This window comes from Echiichthys vipera (assembly GCF_963691815.1).
Source record: "Echiichthys vipera genome assembly, chromosome: 1".
NCBI classification, from domain to species: Eukaryota; Metazoa; Chordata; class Actinopteri; order Perciformes; family Trachinidae; genus Echiichthys; species Echiichthys vipera.
The window spans coordinates 20,233,463-20,250,666 of NC_139826.1; the positions used below are offsets into that span (position 1 = coordinate 20,233,463).

The window sequence follows — 17,204 nt, forward strand, 5'->3', positions numbered from 1 at the left end:
GTATGAAATGTGCTTAAAACTGTGATAATAAATCTCTCCTAAAATCTCTACTCAAACTACTTCTCTTCTCTTCCATTACAAATAAAAGAAACAACATTAAACATCTCAATAGTACGTTTAAAGCCAGTCCTTAAAATGCTTGTTTAAAAAAAGTTAGCTTAAGGCTACAGTAGCTAGCCTTGGGTAGACTGCCAAATAGTTCCATAGCCAGAGGTCTACAATTAAGCCAGATAACTCATTATCCATGAATACAACTTGATATATTCTTTAAGTGCTGCAAATAATGAGTGTTTGGACAATACGACATTTACCACATTATTTTGTTTGCATATTGTAGTTGGGTGAGAACTTGTTCACATTTAGTTTGGTCCCCATGTATTTACAAAAAAAAAAAGAAAACATCCAGTGGGGTTTAAATTTGGAGCTACAAGCATTTCAAATGACTACAGTGGTATGTAATAAGTGTTAACACAGAGAGAAACTAAAAAAGGAAGAAAATTCCCGTCTTGCCTAAGGCCATTCTCTTTCTTTCAGCAGCACATACAGATAAAAGAAGCTCTGGGTGTTTTGTGGATCCCTCTCGTGCTTCACAATTTTCCAAAAATTCATGGCCCCGTTTTCAGAGATATATACCAGCGCTGTTTACAGATTTGTACTACACTATTTTCCCCGACATACCATCTACAGTTTGTACAGGATACACTGCCAATGATCTATGATTTAAAACAAACGGCCTACTTTAGTTAAAAATATTGTCCCTGTCCTCATCTTGTTCTATGCCATTTTTCTTTTGCTGTTGTTATATGTTAGCAAAAATATTTTCTACTGAAAAATTAGTTTGGTTATTGTTTTCAGTATGTTTACTTTTTTTTGAGACGTCTTAAATCATCTGCTCACAGACTTTTCTTTCTCTTCCTCTGTGTGTGTCTTGTGTGTCTCAACAACAAGTGCTTTGTGTCTATCCATTTACTCCAAGCTGTGTTGTGTCACTGATAGACTAGTGTTCCACTAGACAGACTGAAAAAATGGATTACACTCCCAGAATGACAGGTTGAAACAAACAGTTTCAGCCAGGGGCATACATCTTCTGTAGTGTGAGGTGTAGCTGTTGGCAAGAAGAAGCCAAATGCTCTGCAAGATGGAAAAGAGCAATATTTGTTTAATGAGTTTATGTTGGTCTTGTCTCTGGTTTGCGTGAGACAGATTGTTTTTCTATATGCCAAAGCCATTAGATATACTGTATGGGGAACCAAAGATATAAATTGCTGCTATCTTTTTAAAAAAAAGTCAGCTTTTGCTGAAAAGAAGCTCTTCTTAATTTTTTACAATTGTTTCACAATTGCTGAATGGACTTAGCATGTTTGTCATAGCTCCATAGTCATGGATTTTACTGGGTTCATGTCATGTAAAGTTTAAACTCATTTAAAGAGTAACCACATTTATTGTTTTTTAAGCTACAGTAATGGAATGGGTTTTGTGTATTCCATTACTAAACCTTAAAAATGATTGACCAGGGGATTTGTCCACAGGTTTGTATAAATATAGTATATAAATTGGAAAATGTACGGGCAAATAAATCTATCAAAGGGTGATTTGTGACTCTCTTAAAACCATTAACATTGCATTTAAAGTGTTTTTCAGTCACAACCTTAGACGTTTGCCTGATTAGAAAACAAAGAGAAAATAATATAATTTTCATGTTTGGGGAGCACCTTGCCTTAGTCATGATAAGTCATCGTAAAGTTGCACCTCAAATTGAACAGTAGACATGAGCAGTATAAATCTGGTATGTTTTTTTCTCACTTCATTTATCCCTCAAATTCTACACTTATGAGCTTTCCATAACAATTGTCTATTGTTCCAGCTTCACCAGAGCAGCTGGAGGTCAAGTGTCTCGGTCAAGTACATTTTAATGGTTATTGAATATCTTCTTTACTTCCCCTGTCAGGGTTTCCCCTACTGGCCACTGGATTTCAACCAACAACTGCCTTCACAAACTATACCTTCAAGCTGTTAAATTCTCCAGACTGCTAACATTACTCCTAATGTATGCCTTGTTAAGGTATGATTGATAAAGGTTGTCACAGCCAACGCCAGAAAACAGTGCATGAAACCCGAGGAAAAAGTGTTTTGAAATATATTCAGTCAGTACTGGTCAATATCAACATAAATCCTTTAAGAGACAAGAAGATGGGTCAACATTTAAACATCAATAGTTCCCACATTAATTTAGAGACAACAAATGGGAATAAACATGAGTGGATGAGAAAAACAGATGCAACGACCAACATGAATAGGAAGACCAGCAGCTTTTGCGTATCTAGAGCTAGTTAAGGGAGTCGACGCAAATCTGCCTCTACACTCACATGACACACTCTCACTGCAACATATATCCATCGCACCCTTTTAATCACTGCGTGTACTTAAGCTGTCAGTGCTGTGCTCACTCTCTGCAACTCACTGCTTGATGGCTGTTGCCACATCACTTATCTGAAAGCTACTGTATGCTGTCACTGAATGCTATTGCTGTTTCCGCCACCACTGATATTCATATAGGATTTTAAAAGCCCCACCTCCAACCCAGCATCCACCTGTATGGTCTTAATTCATCATTTAGTGGAGAAATTAGTATCCTTTATCCACACTTGGTACTTCCTTGAGGGGAGCAACAATGTCAGAGTGAAGACACTAAATTCACTTAAATTGTATTGATAGTATCAAACCATAACAAAACTTACCTTGGGACTCTTTTCATATAGGGAAGGTCAAGACCGCACTGTGTGATTTACAAAGACCAAACAATTCCCCAATGAATAACAGCAACAACGGCGACACAAATCTTCCTTTTCACCGGCAGGAATGTTGTATAGACCCTAGGCTCTATGGTGGGCGGTCATCTTCCTTGACTGTGCAGTTGAAAGAGAGACCTTTAGATGCACACCAACCACAATAATAACATTAACAACTATAACAGAAATTTGAGAAATAATAAATATGTCAGTGGATATTTTAGAATTATATACATATTTGCAATAATAGCAGTAATACTACTACTACTGCTACGACTACTACTACTACTAATAATAATAATAATAATAATAATAATAATATAAATATAACTAATTACAATTATGCCACTGGATATACTAGAATGATATAAATATTAGCGATCATAGCAGTAATAATAATAGAAATATGACTGATAATTTCAGCAAGCAAAACCTGTCCCAGCCCTAACTATACGCTTTATCAAAGAGAAGAGTTTTAAGTCTCTGGTTGTCTCCTGAACTAAAACTGGGAGCTGGTACCACAGAGGCGCTTGGTAGCTGCAGGCTCTGCCAACCATTCCACTTTTGGAGACTCTTAACACTGCATTCTGAGAGGGCAGTGTTCTATTGAGGTAATATGGTACTATGAGCTTTTTAAGACGATACCTGACCATAAAGAGCTTTGTAGGTGAGGAGAAGGATTTTAAATTGCATTCTGGATTTTACAGGGAATCAGTGCAGAGAAGCTAATACAGGAGAAATATGATCTCTTTTCCTAGTTCCTGTCAGTACACATGCTACAGCGTTCTGGATCACTGGAGACTCTAAGCAGAGTTATTGCAGCAGCCTGATAATAAGGAATTTAAATAATCAAGCCGGGTCGAAAAAAATGCATTGACTAAACATCAGTGCTGTATATATGCTATACTCACATATCATCTATTCCACATGACTTGTAGAAAAATGTCTGAACCAACTTTCAGAGCTGAGTTATTGAAATGATCTGCTTGGCTGGCCATTTAAATAGATAGATAGATAGATAGATAGATAGATAGATAGATAGATAGATAGATAGATAGATAGATAGATAGATAGATAATTACTTTATTCATCCCCGAAGTGAAATCATTTTTTTGCTAAAATCTGGCACAACTAAATATGATACAAAACGATAGAAATAAAATAAGATAAAATAAAATCAAAAATATTGGGGTATAAGAAATAAGTAAAAACACAGAACGGAACATGGGCACTTAGACATAATTTGTTATTTACCGGGAGAATACAAGGACATGCTAACGGTCACCAGGCTTAGATCTGGATGTATACATCTGTAGATAATAAAGTAAATGTTAAATTTGATTGCTTTAAATAACTTTTACTGAATTTATGGCTACTTATTTTCACGGTGTTGAAAATGGTGTTGGTGATGAAAACAGACTTGGTTAAGGAAATATGATTTTGGTAGAAGGGATAATATTTCTGCTTAATGGGTTAACTGTATGCATCACAGCTTCATTACACGGAGTCCACATCAATGGGTGGCCAACCAATATTGTGTTGGACAATAATCTCATCATATAGCCCATGTCTACTCTATATCAGGTCTTTCCCTGCACACTTTGCCTTATGTATCTTACTGTTTTCCTGAGAATGCTAATGATTGTGTAGACAAGTTGAGGCTTGTCAGTGGTCATGGTATCTTCTCAACATTTAGGGGGTCATTGGTCTCAAGAAGGGAAGTATCCCCATCTCTGGCTGTCGCTTAATTTATGAAAATCTACATACAGCTGGGATTTCAGATTATCCTTTCAAACTTTACCAGTTATTTTGAGTGACTACCTTGTTTACGCTAACGCTACGGTTTTTTTCTCCCGTCTTATCTGTGGGAGAGTGGTCATGGGATGGTAATGAAAATAACACTGTCTGGTTCTATTTTGTATGCCTTCTGTATGCATGGTATGCCTTTATACTGTACCATCTGATCCAAACATTAATCCTAGCGTTATAAGAGCCAGTCAACATCAGACATGCCCAGAGTCTGATGCACTGACAGGCAGAGCGAGAGAGATATTAAACAGGCAGATACAGATGGGCAGTTGGACAGATGGATGAAGCAACAGAAAGGCAAGCTGGCTGGTTGGTCGGTTGACTGTAAAGACGGGCTGGCTGGAATCATTGAGTGGCTGTCTGATTACATAAACTGGTTGACTGGTTGGACAGTTGACCAACTGGATAAACGGTCACATATTGTCAACCCATCTCACTTATTTTTGTATAAATGTCAAACAGCCGTAGGAACAGAGGGCTGACCTGATTGGGAGGGAGAGCGAGATGGGGGTGGGGGTCATGTCCATCCATCAGTACAGTGACAGCTAGACGATTACTGTTCATTTCCTGACTGACTAACTGACTGATCTGGTTGTGATGTGTTCAGATTGACACTGTGCTTAAGGTCTACATTTTGCACTACTTTTGGCGATTTATAACATTTAATGTGTGTATTACAATGCAACATGTTTTTCAAATCAATATATAATTTACTTAGAATCTAGTCTTATACTACCAGCCAATCACTCTCTGACCAGTGTCAACAATTAACCTTAGCCCAAGGAAAAAATGCCTTTGAAAGTTCATATGCCCATGAAAATACCTATAATTAGTTATACCCATTTCACTTTGTTCACTTTTTATTCGTTGAGTGGTGTTGAAATATTCATGTGAGAATGCAACCACTGTCCCCTATGGGCCACCAAGGTGATTTATTGTAGCCTACTGCCAGGCAATTCTCTGTCTGGTTAAGAAAAATAGAAGCTGCACCCAAAATGCAGCAAATAGCTCAAAAAAAGTAGACAATGTCACACTGACAAAGAAAGAAATGGCAATCACACGCAATCCACAGAATTGTGAAACTGTCTAGCTTTATGTACAAACAACACCCAACTATTCTCTATTTTCCCCAGTCCTGGGTAGCAGCATGAATCTCTGCTTGTCTCACTGACATCTCTCAATGCACACCACCTGAAACTCATCCTAGACAAGACTGAAGTTATTTTCCTTCAAGCGAAGGGCTCCCACTCAGACTGCAAGGAACCTGGGTGTGACACTCAAAAACCAACTCTCCCTTACCACCAGCACTGCTGCAACAACCCAATTGTGCAGATACATGTTGCACAACATTAGGAGGATACGGCCTCTTCTTGCCCAGAAGGCAGCACAGGTTCTGGGCCAAGCTCCTTCCATCTCACTCATCGACTACTGTAACTCCCTCCTGGCTGGTCTGCTGTCCTGTGCCATCGGACCTCTGCAGTTCATTCGGAATGGAGCAGCTCGACTGGTGTTCAACCTACCTAAGTTCTCTCACACTACACTGCATCTCCGCTCCCTTCACTGGCCTCCTGTAACTGCTGGCATCCGCTTCAAGACAGTAGCACTTGCGTACCGTGCTAATAACGGATCAGACCTAGCTTACATCCAGGACATGGTTAAATCTTACACCCCGGGCCGCCCACATCCAGACAAAATATGCATCTCTTTTGACTGCACCTAGGCTAAGAAGATTTGGCCTATTTAAATTATTTTAAAAGTAAAATGCATTTATAAAAAATGCACTTACATCCTGCACTTATATGTAGCACACTGTAGTTTGGCTTATTTGAAGCTCATGCACTTATTTGATTCTTACTGTTCTGGGTTTGTACAAAGCACTTATTGGAAGTTGGAAGTAATGTAATAACAAAGATAGACAGCTCAAACAAAGAGCTGGGTGATATGGCCACAATCTTCTTTCGGATAGACTGTAGGTCATTTCATATCTTGATAATGATATATATCATAATATAGCATCATAATATAGCATGTTGTCTTGTAATCCTATACATAAATAGTCACACACAGATATTGCCGTAAGGCAGTCTGGCTGCTGGTTCTCCGACATTACAATAGAAACAATATTAAAAATATAGACAATATATATTTTCATATTGTTTTGACAATATATCCTATATGTATATATATACCCCCTCAGGTATTTCAGATACCATTTTCTGAGAGGTTTGAGTTGTGGTGTGTGTGGTTGTTATTGTCAAATTAGACAATATTGATTTAATTTAAAGATGATAAATTATCATCTTGAATCATCACCCAACTCACTCTATAATCTTAGGTTTCACAGTTTGAGGTGGCTGGCTCAGTAATTGAACTTAATACAAATTGAATAAAAAAAATGAGGTGCAAGACACAGCTGGGGATAAGGAGGGTAAGATCTTTATTTCCTTTTTTATTAAATTCATACCTAGAGGCAAAACCTTTTTCCGCCTAGCTTTTTCTTTTGTCTCGTCTCACCCCTGCGCTCTGTCCTTCCATTCCCTCTGTCTCTTCTGTTCCCTCTGTCTCTCTTTCTGTTTGACGCTTTTCATGTGCTCCCTTCATCTGTTTTTGTCTGTCCTTTGTGTCCTTGCTTTGAGGCCACTGGATTAAAATTATTCATTTTTTGACTGTGCTCTGTTTTCACTGTCCTCTCTGGTTAAATGGCTCATTCTTTTACTGTCTTTTTTGTGTCCATTTACAAAGCTTTTTGTCTCTCTCCCTCTTTGTTCACTTAGCTGACCTCCTAAATGACTAAAAACTAAAAACTTTTTTAACATGCAGTTTCATTGAGATTAGGATCTCCTTTTCAAGAGCGACTTGGAGACAAGGAACATTCACAACAGAACAGAAACACACAAATACACAACATCAATGAATCAGAAACAGTGAAAAGAATCATAAAATTCACCTATTAATAAAGCTTTATAATATTTAAGGGGAATGCAAGACTCTAGCTTGAGTGATATTTGAAGTTTGTTCCATTTCAACATTGCATAGTATCTAAAAAGCATTTCTGCCAAAATTAATGTGTAAGTGAGGGATGTTTAGGGTCAAGTTATTACTGGATCATGAACTGTGGTTACTAGATCTAAATGATAGAAGAGATGTGAAGTAGTCTGGAAGCTTCAACAGTTGGGCTTTATAAATTAATAACATAAGATGGCCATTTCTTCTTGACTGGAAGGAGGTCCATGCAACAGAATGATACAGAGAACGATGAGTATGAACTTTTGCATTTGTGATAAAAAGTGTCGAGAAGTGTTGATGAGGCAGGGTGAATGACTGCCAATAGCACACAAAGCAGACTCAATGTCGTCACTGCTGTGATTACATTAAGCACTTGAATATATTCTGTCTGCTTATTTTTCCTTCATTCTTTGCTCAATTCTCATTCCCTTTGGTTTTTGTCCTCCACATTTCATTGTTGCATACTTTTGTGCAAACCAAGAACAATTGTTTCCAAACTTGTGTTCAATCACTGTCCTCCTGATTTGATTCAATTTTATCAGGAGCTACTTAACTCTGAACTTCTGTTTGCACTCTTTCATGGACACTCTAAAGTGAAATGGTCAAATAATGCATATTCATTTCTTGCTCTACTTGAAATTATGCATTGTGTAGATAAAAACAACTGAAAAAGCAATCTAATAAAGGCTATAATCTGTTCATTCCTATTTTCGCTGCTGCTTGTCCATGCTGCTTGTCCAAAAATTAAGGCAGTCCAGGAATCCCTGTCCTCACCAGCATTCTGCAGCTCTTCTTGGGTGATATACAGGTGTTTCCAGGCCTCTGGTGGTTTCTTGGTCTGCCTCAAGGTCTCCCCCCAGTCAGACATATCCTGTATACTTCCACAGGGTGCTATCCACAGGCATTCTGACCAGATTCTCTAATGAACTCAGCTGACTATTTTTAATGCAAATAAACTATGGTTCTAGAGGTACTTTGGCCTTTTGCATGAGCATTCCCACCCTTTCTACCCAGAGCTTTGGGTTGAGGATTTGTGAATACTGTATAATTACAAACTTGGCTTAACCTTGAAAGAATTTAATTCCATGCCAGAGCCTCCAGTCACAACATTATATTAGGTATTAGTTTCTCCATTGAATAATTGTTTCTTGATTATAAACACTCTTATCTACATTGTTTTGGTTTCATCTGGCAATTAAATACACTATTCATCACTTTGAAATTCAGCTTTTTCAATTGTGTTTTCTTTGTTCCTTCCCAGTCCTCTCTGTTCTCCTTTACAAATCATTTAACCATCACATCTCAATTAAGAGTCAAAGGGCTGTTTCAACTCAACCTTTAGTTTAATCAAGAGCTCACATTGCAGTGTCAGAGACAAAGAACACCTAACTCTTCCTATCAAATTAACTTGAATGTTTACTCTAGTGTAAACAGTTTTTAGTTGTCATTTTGTTCGTATTTTATTGTGCTTATGACATGGTTGGTTATCATGAATGGTGGACCTAACATATAATTTATTTTAACAGAGCGGAAAAAATGACTCCTTTCACCTTTTTTCTTTATTAAAGAAGACAGCAGGAAACCTGACCTGGTACCACAAAGTCAGAAGAACACAAAAGAGAAGGTCTTGTAATGAACTGATCTCAGGCCATTGGGAGTCTTTGTGTCTTCAGGGATGTGGATCTTAACCACAACATTAACACTTAACACAATGTATTTTACTGTCACATGCTTGTTTATTTTTTGTATGTTTCAGGTTTGATGTGCCTTATTTTTTGCTTTCAGAAGTCAACAGCCAATTGTCTTGTTGTGTCTCAAAGACATTTCTTTCTGTTTTTCAGGTTGTCAGGATTCATGCTGCCCTCCCCTATAGTCAGCAGTGGATCTATATTGGCCTTGTGGTTTACCACAGACTTTGCCGTCAGTGCACAGGGCTTCAAAGCTGTATATGAAGGTAAGGCAGTGTGTGAGTCTGCATAATGATATATGAGTGCTGGTCAGGCTCAAGTACAGACAATTTCTAAGGCAATAGTGATCACAAATGTTATACCTGCGAAGTGATTGAACCGTGTTTTTACAATTACAGTATGTATAACAGTGAGCTTTAAGGAGCACAGGGAGTATTCACAACCTGTGCTGTATTTAGAGATAATTTCTTGTATATGAGTATCCAAGTACGTTAAGTATCTAAATTACTGAAATGCTTGAGGGTGACTTTGATGACAAGGCACTGATGATAATCGTACACACACGTTTGCAGTTGCTGTTGATTATTGTTTATATAATTCAGGTACCCACATCTTTTCATTGCCTAACTTTTGAAATCATCCTTGTTGGTCTTAATGTATTTTGTCTGGGATCAGAAATGAGGAAGAAGTACATTTTTTTTGTGTGTCAATTTTTTAGTACAGAGGAATATTTTGATCAAAATTAGTTGAGCGTGCAGTAAAATAATGTTTCAATAAAAATGTATGACTGAGCCCTAATTCTCATATGAGAATAACTGTTCATGGTGATAGATGTGTGTGCGGCACTTGGCTCGCAGCCCAGAGCTGCTGTCTTGGTCATCCCTCCATCAGTTGGGACTACTGTAATGTACAATATATATGTATACATATTCCATATCCAGGTGTCCTGCATTCTTATTTTTACATCGAGAGGTCCTTGTTCACGTCAGTGCTTGTTGTGTTGACTTCATGGCTGCATGCTGTTTTGATGTGCATCTTAAATGGTATACAAGACGGTTCCATGCCTGCAAGCCTGTATGCTACACAAATACTTTGACTGACCTTTTAAAGATGGACACTCTCTCTCTCTCTCTCCCCCTCTCTCTCTCTCTGTCTCTCTCTCTCTCTCTCTCACACTCACTCTCTTACACTCTCTCACACACACACGCACACGCACACACACACACACACACACACACACACACACACACACACACACACACACACACACAGTGTTCCATTATGCTTGCATAACAGTTCATATATGAATCATGAACTCTAAATATCATAAACAAATACAAGAGACAGGTTATGCACACTTACTCGCTTGTGTGTGTGAGAGAGAGTTTCATCTTCTAATTTTGTCTGTCAGTTTACTGTATATTGTTTTTGTGTGTGTGTGTGTGTGTTTTTGTGTGCGCCCGTGCTTGCATTCCTGGATGTGTCATTTGTGTGTTTTTGTATGTAATTTTTTTTTTCTTTCCATTGTTTGATTTTACATGTGTGTGTTTGTTGTGTCAAGTGAGTGTGATTGTGTGTGTGTTTTCAATTATTGTGTGTTAAAAATGGCATTAATGCATCAAAACAAAGCACAACATTTATTAAATGTCTATTTTTTTGTGTATATGAGATCAGTCATAAGTCAAGTTCCAGCTGTTTTAGCATGCAGCAGCATGTATGTGGAAGGCAAGACGGATAAAAAAAAAAAAAAGAATAAAAATACATGCAGAGGTGAGTCTAGAGTCTGGTGAGGCCCTAGGCAAATTCATTCCTCGAACCAGCTTTCATCACCGTTATAGGTTTGTTTAAACTGAATGATGCACGTCACTTGCAACAGGAGTGGGTGGTCAGGTCTCCCACTGTCATTGCAAACTTTGCACATTTTCACAGCTATAGTTAAGTCTGTAGGTCCTCGGGGGCCCGTATCGGCTTGGGGCCCCAAGCAGCTGCCTGCCTTGCTTGCTGGAGAGTGACACATCTGAATACATGTCTATTACCAGTTTGATTCAATATAGATGTAAGAAGTAGGTAGTCTCACAGCAGAGTATCAGCAAAGAGATAAACTGACACCTAACACTGTGGGCTTGTAACATGTGCAATTAGATACAAAAAGGAACCTTTTAGGGCAAAGCTAATGTAGATACATTTTTCAAAGGATTTAATTTCTCAAAATGAGAAACAAAATGATCACAAACCATATACTTTGGCACATGTAATGGAATTTGCCAAGACAGTCATTGTACATTGAAAAGGTAATTACATTTGTAATATAACACATTGAGAGATCAAATATTAATCTGTGGCGCATCCGAACTTGCCAGACAATTTCAGAGAGATTTTAGGGAGTGCTTCTGATGCTGCCATTTTAACCACACTTTAAAGATAACACTCAAATAATCTGTTAATTCAAATTTAAGACCACCTAATGCCAACCCCATTTGGGACCTTTTGACTTGTATGTATAAAAAAACTTGTATGAATTTTAAGCAAAGTTAGAAGGACACCTGTGACTGTAATCCAAAGCAGATCCACATTTGGAATGCCTGTTATAATCTGCAGAGTTAGACAAGCAAAGGTTTGTTTTCATTCTATCAAGAAAAATAGTGGTGTGTCTATGATGTGAGGATACTGAGTTGAATGTTGGATGCTAGACTTCATGTTCAGTGAAAGGAAAGTTTGTGCACATCAACATTTGTGCCCTTTAATTTGTCCTTTAACCTTAATCTCATTTATGCTATGTAAAGCAGAAGACCCTTCATGTATCCGGCCTAAACTGCTTTTGTGAATACTGTTAGTGTATTGATAGGTTACAGGGTCAAGAACTTGAATAACCATTTGAGATCTGAAGTGCTATGTCACTGTACACTTTTAACACATCACAGTATGGGACCGAAGTACATGAGGGCTCAGCCCACAGGTCAAGGATATGGACACTGGGGTTCAGTCATACATCGTTGTACTTTACAAATCACTAAACTGAAACTCTCCCTTATTCCCTGTTAAGTTACCTTTTAAATACATTAGTTGTTTGTGGTTTTGTTCCCCTGTACTAGATACACATTTCTGAGCTTTCAGTGTTTTAATTAGTGTTTTTGATGATGATTTATTCTTTTAAAAACCATATCCCAAAAGCCCTTCCCTTTACTGTCTTTACTGTACTGTTTTAGCTCTGACTATCTTTGATGGTTGTGTCTTTGTATTTTGGCTGTTGTCACCATGGCTTCATGTTGCAATTAGATTTCCCTGTGGAATAAAAATGAAAAAGGAAAACACAAGATAAATCTTATAAAACTGATTTAACCAAATGACAGCTTTGCAATGAAAAAAATATTATTATTCAAACTAATTGACAACCCAAGCATTTTATTTCCCTATCTTCATCCTTGTCATCTTGTCCTCTCCCCACCTTTTCTATGCTTCTGTTCATTTAAACCAATTCACACTAACCAAGAATCTTTTCAGCCATGCCTTTTTTATTGTCCTTAACAACCCGTCTCCCGTTTGTCTGTCAGCCCCTCTCTATTAATGTAACCAGTTTTGTTAACATATCTTTTCTCTGTTCTACCCTTTTATTAAAGAAAAAACAAATTGAACTATGAGTCAGAACACATATCGCTAACTGATAAGACCCCAGTCGCCTGAGAGGGATGACTAGAGAGAGAAAGAGAGGGGGAGGAGGGGTCAAATGAAGCTATAAGTGGTGGAAGCGAAGCAGCCTTGGTAATATAAAAAGCAAGTTTGCAAACCAGCTCTGCAAGTCAAGATAATCATCAATTAAACAAAGAGAGGGGGGGGGGGGGTTAAACAAAGAGATATCTGTCTGTATTTGTAGTTCGTTATCTCCACCACATTAGGGTTTAGGCCATGTTCAGATGAGATCAGGCGCTCCAGCAATCAATTTGCCGTAGGGTTGTACGCTGGTGTGGGAGTGTCACTTAAATGGCCCTTTTGCGTGATGTCCGCTTGTATTCTTTAACTCTGCAATGTAGCACAGTTTACCTAAACTTTTAAACAAATATTGCTTTAAATTTTTCTGTTCACGACATTTTCAACCGCATTTGCAGCAGCCCCTTTTTAACAGCAGCTAGACGGAGAAAAAAGTAAACGACAGAGGAACTGTGCTTTGTGCTGGAGCTTATTGCAGGAAACAGTCGGCTATTACACAAACTCCCTCATAGTTTTTTTTTAAAAAAAAATTTGTGTGCCAAAGTTGTTTTCGGACCCCGTCCAATGGCAACATTAAAAGCAGGGATGTTTACTGTAATGTCACTCTCTCACTGCCTCAAAACGGACTGACCTCTGCAGCACAATGTCATGTTGCGTTTCCCACCACCTGTAGCCCCATTCAAATGAGTTGGGGGACTGACATTTTCTCCGGAGAACCTGATCTAGTTAGAATGCAGCCTTATGCATGTAAAGAAAACAGTGCTTAATTCATCTTTTATTACTGATGACTGTGTGTGATTTTGGTATTATGCATTTAAATGCATCGGGGGCCTGGCTGGAGGATCTTTCTTGTTGTATTTCTATAAGTATCTCCCATCTCCCTCACCGCCTGTTTTACCTGCAAAAAAAGTCATATAATACCTTCAAATATTTATGTGTTGCCTTTGTGTTCAGGAATCATTGAGTGAGTTTAAACTTTAACAGCAGCCATATCAGGAGTTAGACCTTCAGCCATAGCTATGGATTAGTTTGAAACAATATGGATTAAGCCCTGGGTTGTTTGTCCACTAGGACTCTCTCACACAATGTTGGTATTCTTTTTAATTTAAAAGATGCCTCAGTGCATAGTCCTGCTGGGGCTGGGAGCTTAACATGTGTTTAGCACTCATGGTTCCAATTGCTAAAAGTTATAAATATTTAGGGTTTTAGTAAAAGATTGCCTGGCCTTAAATGAGTTTGCAATTGTTGCTTAGCAACAAGAAATCCTACCACTTCCCCCGAGCATGTGTTAAGTGCTGCTACCTATAAGAAGAAACCCAGTGGATACAATGCCTTACTTTTTTGTTCACAATAGTGACTGAACTGTTCTGAAATAAAGGAAAGTGGGTTGAAGTTGCAAAACTCATGGTGCTTATTACTGACATGATATAAAATTTAAAGTATGTTGGGTTCTTATCGACAAATCTCTTTTAGTTCAAAAATTCTAATGTAAGGTAAATATAAAAAAAATATGTTGATTATTAAATGTGAAACAAATGACAAAGTGGGATGTCTTATTTCATTAACAAATGTAATTCCAATGGGTGAATTCTTTCAAGGCCACTTTACAAATGACAGTAATACTAATTATTTTCAGCCGAAAATATTTTTTAAGAATTTAATTTTCTATATATCTGAACTAAGAATACAAGAAAACTGTTCTAATTAAAAAGGCCCCTTAATTATAATGAGTCGATATTAGCATAGCAGCAGTTGATTCCTCCACAACTCAAGTGCAACAAAATCACTGACCACAACAGACTCACAAATACAACCACATACACATACAGAATTCACTCTCCTGCTGGTTAGGTTGTAGAGTTGTGGCCGGTGTTGACAGATTTCAATGTGAGAACTGAAATCAGTCAAGAATTATTCTGCTTTGTGTGTGTGTGTGTCTGAGAGAGAGAGAGAGATATTATTGACTCCCAGCCGCACCTTTAACTTTTAAGACAATGTCAAAGCCCCATCACCATCTTCAAAGTCCCACACACACACACACACACACACACACATACACACACACACACACACACACACACATACGCACACACACAGAGAAAGAGGCCGAGCATATGTTTTTCAGTCCCTAGGCTAGCTTCAGAGTTTCCTCTCCTGTTGAGGGACTTCAGTGAAAAACACAACTTGGAAAGCCTTAAAAGGGACTATGCACATTAAACACAGTTAGCACACACACAAACACACACACACATACTTGCACAAACGTATGCATACATGGCTGTTGGAAATTACATACGGATCACTCTCGAAAAGCGAGGGAGAGTCTAGGGAGAATCAAGATAAGAAGATGGGAATATAGAAGAGAAGAGGGAAGAAAAAGTGAGTCGGAGTGGGTGTGTGTACATGTTTATGTGTCACAGGCCATCATATATTTGTTTTTTTCAAATTTCTTGGTGCTGTGGCAATACTCAACCAAGTCTCCATGCAAAGGTTATTATGGGGTGTCACTTTTACACTGCATTACAACATGTAATGTGTGAGTGCCCGTGCCTGAATGTGTGTATATCTGTAAAATTGCAGGAAGTTCATCCCCTTAGGTGTTGGCATTTCCACCATGTCTCTCTCTCTCTCTCTCTCTCTCTCTCTCTCTCTCTCTCTCTCTCTCTCTCTCTCTCTCTCTCTCTCTCTCTCTCTCTCTCTCTCTCTCTCTCTCTCTCTCTCTCTCTCTCTCTCTCTCTCTCTCTCTCTCTTTCTTTATCCTTCTCTCTCCGCCGTGTAGACTGGTGTATAATCCATTAGGAACACTTCTACGAGCTTCCAAATCTTGCTGACTTGATGCAAGGCTTTGCACAAACTGTAGCAAGAGCCCCATGGCCACCAACCAATGGATGAGATGCAAAAAGATCGCAGCCTTCTTCTCAGGGATTTGGGTTCCTTACACATGATGTTACACATAAGAACGATTTATTCATCTAGAGTTTTTTCCGATGCCTCTAGCCAGATAGTTTTCTTAGTGGTGCCTTTATTTTGCAGAAGTTCGAATTGCTAAATCTCAGAGGGCTGCGAATGGCCATTGCAAATAAACTACTACATGTCGGCAGACGGGCGAAAAATAATTTGGATGAGTGATTTTAAGTATAAGGTTTCGGATAGTTGTTTTTTTAATAAACTCATGATGAACCACTAAATTGTTTATTATTACTACAATATCAATTTAGCCACTACTTTAACTGACAGGAATTATGTCATCATATATTCATGATGTATTACTTTTTCTAACTAACTGGCTCATAAATAAGTCATTTAGTTTTGGTAATTAGTTTGTTAGGTAGTTATTTGCTTGGCTGGTCAGCTCGGTTGAATATTTTGCCAACGGCCAAGACTCATTCACATCAGAAGTGAGACATGGTGTGCATCCATCTGAAAGCTCAAAGAGAAATGAAGATCAATCATTACAGACACCATTAATAAATTCAAAACATAAAGTAAGCTGGATATTTTTGTGATTGAAAGGACTTCCAGTGGAGATTATGCATCACCAAGCGCACCAGAAGAAACAAACAATAGACTCAGATCATAACAAAACACAGGGGGTCCCCCGTTAGTTAGAATTCTATTTGTATTGTCACATTTGATAAAATGGAAGTATCTGTTAAATAAGATGGATGAGTAGCACATGTCAAAAAATGCTATCTGTGTGGATTCCAATTTTATTTTTAGTTTATGTTGTTTATTATGGTGTCTGAAAACCTGAATTCATGTCTTATTGCATGCTCCATCCCACGTCACTCGTTGCATTTTTGAATCAATTTTTTACCACATGCTCTACTTTGTTTTTGTACTCAAATCTTGGCGGTTATAATTTTCATGTTTGAATGACAGTCAACCAGCATGTTGGGTTCCAAAGTGAAATCCAGTCGGCCAGCAAGCTAAATAAAGAACGATCAACACAAAGCTGCAGGAGGTTCAGTTATCAAGGTTCAGAGATCATCAACCAATGTGCTCAAGCTGTTTTTGTGTATCCATAACGAGAAATATATTCTTCAAAATCTAAAACACACTTTTACCATCTGCTCGCAAGCACCAGTGGCTAAAAGCAGTTTTGACTTGCATAAAAAATAACTTCTACTAATGGTTTCCTAAACTTCACACTGTCTGGATAGTTTAATAAACAGTTACATTTCTGCCAGTTTCTTCCGAACACGCT

At 38.1% G+C, this 17,204-nt stretch overlaps 1 protein-coding gene across 1 annotated transcript in view; it reads left to right on the forward strand.

Annotated features, from left to right (window-relative positions):
* LOC310948137 (CUB and sushi domain-containing protein 1-like) overlaps positions 1 to 17,204 on the forward strand; it is a gene marked incomplete at both ends in the record, with an annotated part of 443,680 nt that overhangs the window by 143,168 nt on the left and 283,308 nt on the right. Inside the window, one exon of the mRNA XM_083915161.1 lies at positions 9,446 to 9,558. Within this exon, the coding sequence (XP_083771287.1) occupies positions 9,446 to 9,558 (113 nt within the window). The remainder of the gene's footprint in view (positions 1 to 9,445; positions 9,559 to 17,204) is intronic.